The following is a 5,000-nucleotide window of genomic DNA, read 5'->3' on the forward strand; positions in this document are numbered from 1 at the left end:
TATTATGATTTTTATGGATTGAGGATATTCTTTTGCATGTAACTATGTAAAACTGTGGACTGAAACAATGTCTTCTATTCAAGTTTTACTGGTTTTACTTTATAATGTATTCAAACCCATATCAGCCAACTCATCATAAAGATGAAACTTGATCCAATAAAACTTATGTTGTGTGTGCATGTGAAAAATGATGATTTGAATATTGGTCCCCTAAAGTGTAAGAAATTTGTATGTGAAGTTAACAGTGTATATGTGTACTAGAGGCTCATATATATATTGCATTGTCTTTCCAGGCTTTAGAAAATATTGAAGAGAAATTGAATGTTGCAGAGAATTATATACCTGTTGCCCTAGGTAGTTCAGAAGGAGAGTTATCGTTACCAGATTTGCACGATCTAACCTTATACCTACTAGACACATTCTATTCTCTGCAAATGCTCATTTCTCTTCATCCACCGGCAGCAAGAGTTTTCCATAAAGCCTCATTTGAATTAAGGTAAAGGTCTGAAGTTTTTTCATTACTCCATTTATCTGTATTTTTTTAAAACCATAGAATAACCTTAATAACATGGTTTAAGTGAAAATGTAGAAATGTTTTAAGCATATTGATGCTTAATCTTAATGCACTTTCTTCTTCTTGCACAGGTTATCAGCTTGTTATGAAAGAGTCATTCCATCTCTAATGGAGAACCTGAGTGACTGGTCTCAAGAACCAGATCATGCACTATGGGCCACCAAGCTCATTCAAAAGGTCCAGATAGCTAGGGCATCCATGCTTGCAACCTTTAGATATATTTTGCACAACAAATGTATAGCTCCTCTGAACACAAGTGATAAGTAAGTTTTGTGTAATAGGGTGTGATGATGTTAGAACTGCAACTGAGAATAAGGGGTTTTGGTGCACCTTATGAAATTGTGGTTTAGGACTTGGGTAATTGTCAGTCTATGCTTGTTGGAATATTGATTTTGAAATTTGGTGCTTCTGTATTGACATTTTTAATATATACCAAAGTAAATAAGATTTGAAGTCTTTTCCTTTGCTGATATTAGGATTATAGCAATATAGGTGCATGCATTTGTTTAGAAACTATCTATGTATTATTGTTTGCACACTGATGAAAAATATTAGAATATATGATACAGACTCTTTTCATGGGGAAATTCCAATGTATATTTCTTTTTTTTTAATAGATATTTCAATATATGATCCAGAAATGAAATATTTGAAATATTTAGAAATTATTTTTCAAAATGCTTTATTGTAATTCTTGCAATTTTTTATTTCTTTTTATGCTTTTGCATTTATATAGGTTAACTTACCTTTTCTATTGAATTATAGACCATTGTCAACTACAGTAGAAGGATGCATTGAGAAATTTGTTCAAGTCATGTCAACTTGCGTGGAAGAGAAAGTTTTCATTTCTGACTACTGCTCATTATATCCCTTGAGCAAAGAAACTGAATTCTACCAGGTATGGATATTTTTACTACTTTTTTTGTCACATTGGCTCATCATATGGCAGGTCATACTTGCATTTTTGTGAAGGAAATAAAACCTTTGGAATATATGTTGAGGATGAATTCATTCTTATTTCAGCAACATGGAGGTGACATCACAAATCTTAGCTTTATTACTGATGCAGTGCAGTCAGTTCTCTTAGAGATGGGATTATCAAATGACTTGAAGGAACTAACACTACAAGAGGGAGCTGAGGTTAGTGTATATTGCATCATTTCATTATTTCTTTGCTTGTCTAATAAGCATGCTATTTGATTCTTTTCTTGCAGTGTGATGTATTGGAAAAAAAAAATGGATTTACCAAAAATACAATACTATTTGGTAATATTCATAGGTATATTGTGGTCCATATGTCTTAACACTTTGTGATCTCTTTTGTGCAATGCAAGGCAGATAATAAGTTATTAATGGTCTTTACTTTCCAGAATTCAGTTGACATAAGTGGCATGAATGGATATGCAGAGGTAGGCTCTTCATTACCAACAGACATAGAAATGGCCTCTTTGGTGTCAAGTGTTCAAGACCTTCTTCCTGATTTAGGAGCAGGTTTCATCCAGGAATGTCTGAAGTGAGTGAGATTCTGTTTGCAAAAGGGTAATAATACATCATTCTTGCCAAAGGTTTTTATATGTATGTAGGTAATACTTGGGTCATTATATTTTGTTTTAGTTTTATTATGAATTTTAGTACAAATTGTGACAGTTCTTCAGAAAACTGTCTTCAGTATGAACAAATCACAATATGAAAATAGTATGTCCTGCTGTATTTGTTGTCCATAGATAGTGATTTACACTTAAAGCACAATTCATGATTCATGATTTATTAGTCTTGCAAAATTATTCAACACTTGTATGTAGTTTTTAGAGAATGAAAAGGACACCTAATTGTGAACAAACTTTATGACCACAGTTTTTGGATATGCTTATTATTATTGAGTGATATTAGAAAAATAATTGATGATAATAAAAAGAAAGATAATGAATAAAAGAAACACACATTGCTTATGATATACAAAGAAGTTTATTTGATAATAATTAATGATAAAAAAAAAAGATCATGAATAAAGGAAACACACATTACTCATAATATACAGAGAACTTATATTTCAAGTGTGATACTCTATATTGCAGATACTATGGTTATTCATCAGAAGAAGTTATCAACGCACTCTTAGAAGGCAACCTACCTCCATCTCTTATCACTTTAGATCGCAATATGCCTGCAACTGAACCACCTCCTGTGGAACCACCTTTAGAAGAAAAGAGTGAGGTAAGTCGTTGTTTTCTCTCTCCAAGTTATTATATTTGAATTATGATACAGTGATGTAAGTAATTAAAGCCAGGAGCATTACTTTGATCCATGTATTACTGTAACTTCAAATCTTCCAGTGTTTGAGGAAATGATCCTGAAACACAGGAGTACTTGTGATGAGCATTAACACCAAAATTTTATAGTATCAGAAAAATGTGGCACATTTTACAAAAAGATAGAAGAAATTTGGTAGATCCTCTTAACCCAACATCGCCGGGAAAATGCTCTGCTCATTTTATAATTTTTGGTAAAATGTCTCTGCACATAGATGGCTCTGCTAGTGCTCAGCTACTAAGGAGCCAGTTATTGGTTCTTGTGACCTTACCCGATTTCACCTTTCCTTGAATTTGTGGGAAAATTTTTTTTTTTTACTAATGCTATTAATATCAATGGTGTTAATTTTTATTATAGATTTATAATTACATAATGTTATTGACATTAGTAGTGGTAATATAAAAAAACATTAAATATTGGAGAAAAAAATCAAGGAAAAGGGAAAATAGGTAGGACAAGTAATAGTCATGAATGGCTTGTTGGTAACTTAATCCAAGTGGAGCCATCTAAAAACAATTAATAAAGTAAACTAAAGTGGGCATATATATGCCATGCCTGTCGGTTTGGAAAAAAATTTAAATAGATATTAACCCAATCGCCACGTTTGGCAAGAATACATGCCATGCCCACTGTAACACAGGTTTATTTATTGTATTCACACATAGATGGCTCTACAAGTGCTTAGTCATCAAGGGGTCACTTATTAGTCCTACCTTTCTCACCTGTTTACCCTTTTCCTTGACTTTTGGAAAGGATCTTTTGCATTATTTCATTGTCTTAAATGTTAACAAGATTTTAATAATACTTTAATAATCATAACATCAATAGCAATAATAACAGTATTGATATCAATTGTATTAAAAGGAAAAGCGCATTTTCCCGCCAATTCAAGGAATGGGGAATCAAGATCAGTCAGTAGGGCCTACTGATAGACTCCTTGGAGGCTGAGCACATGTGGAGCCATCTGTATGTAACAAAATTCACAAAAACCTACAAGGGACAGAACATAAATCCGGGGTGATTGGGTTAAGTCATACTCATTTCTGGCAGGTAAAGAGACTGATTTACTTGCATAATAAAAGCCTATGCTACCAACAATTCTGAAATAGTAATGGTTAAGATTAATTACCCTGATATCTTATCTGAACTATTTTTTAAATTGTTAGTGATTCACAATGTAGATAGAGTAAAATAGAGAATATTAGGCTTGAATATACTTCCATCCCTAAACCTGGTAGTGGTCTTTTTTATTCTGAAGATATCATGCCTGCACATATGGTACTGATCACCTTAATAGATATAAGGAATATCCAAAGTGCAAGTTATAGTGAGATTTGTCTCATGATTATATATATATTATGGACAATATATATTTTTTAGACTGAAATTGGGAATGAAACTTTGTTTTTAAAGTGACTGTGGTCTGTATTCTATACTTGGTATGTATAATATATATATATATGTGTATATAAATACATATGTATATATATGTATATATTATATCTATGTGTATATATATTATATATATGTATGTATATATATGTATATATAGTTACATATATATGTATATATATATTATATATATATGTATATATATGTATATATATGTATTATAATGTATATATATGATATATATTATATATTTTTATATGTATATATGTATATACATATGTTATATGTATATATATTATATATATTAATATATATATATAATATAATATATATATATATATATATATATATACACACACATATATATAAATACATTCACACATATACATACAAGATATAATAATGTAAAATTGCATTGATATAGATATAACAACCCTCCCTGACCACGACTCAAACCTAGGTCACTCGGGGTATGAAAAAGAGTGCTAGTACTAACCACCCATACCATACAACCCACTAAAATGAGTGTGCAACTAGCATCTAACTAGCTCCTTAGATTACCTATCTACTCCTACTTGAGTAATGATAGTGAGATTTTACACATCCTCCCTGTGGAGGATGTGGAAATTGGTTTAGAAATTTGAAACCAAAGTCAGATGTGCTGAGGTGTATGTATATGAAGGATGGAATGATGCAATGATGCATTGATATAGATATATAACAA

At 31.2% G+C, this 5,000-nt stretch overlaps 1 protein-coding gene across 1 annotated transcript in view; it reads left to right on the forward strand.

Moving 5' to 3' along the window:
- The window catches only part of LOC119580566 (activating signal cointegrator 1 complex subunit 2-like), an 11,163-nt gene that overhangs the window by 4,741 nt on the left and 1,422 nt on the right, over positions 1 to 5,000 (forward strand). The window contains exons 4-9 of the mRNA XM_037928681.1: positions 294 to 496; positions 646 to 837; positions 1,340 to 1,472; positions 1,598 to 1,714; positions 1,945 to 2,087; positions 2,650 to 2,788. Coding sequence (XP_037784609.1) covers positions 294 to 496; positions 646 to 837; positions 1,340 to 1,472; positions 1,598 to 1,714; positions 1,945 to 2,087; positions 2,650 to 2,788 — 927 coding nt within the window. The remainder of the gene's footprint in view (positions 1 to 293; positions 497 to 645; positions 838 to 1,339; positions 1,473 to 1,597; positions 1,715 to 1,944; positions 2,088 to 2,649; positions 2,789 to 5,000) is intronic.

The sequence above is a fragment of the Penaeus monodon genome, chromosome 14 (assembly GCF_015228065.2).
Source record: "Penaeus monodon isolate SGIC_2016 chromosome 14, NSTDA_Pmon_1, whole genome shotgun sequence".
Lineage (NCBI taxonomy): Eukaryota > Metazoa > Arthropoda > Malacostraca > Decapoda > Penaeidae > Penaeus > Penaeus monodon.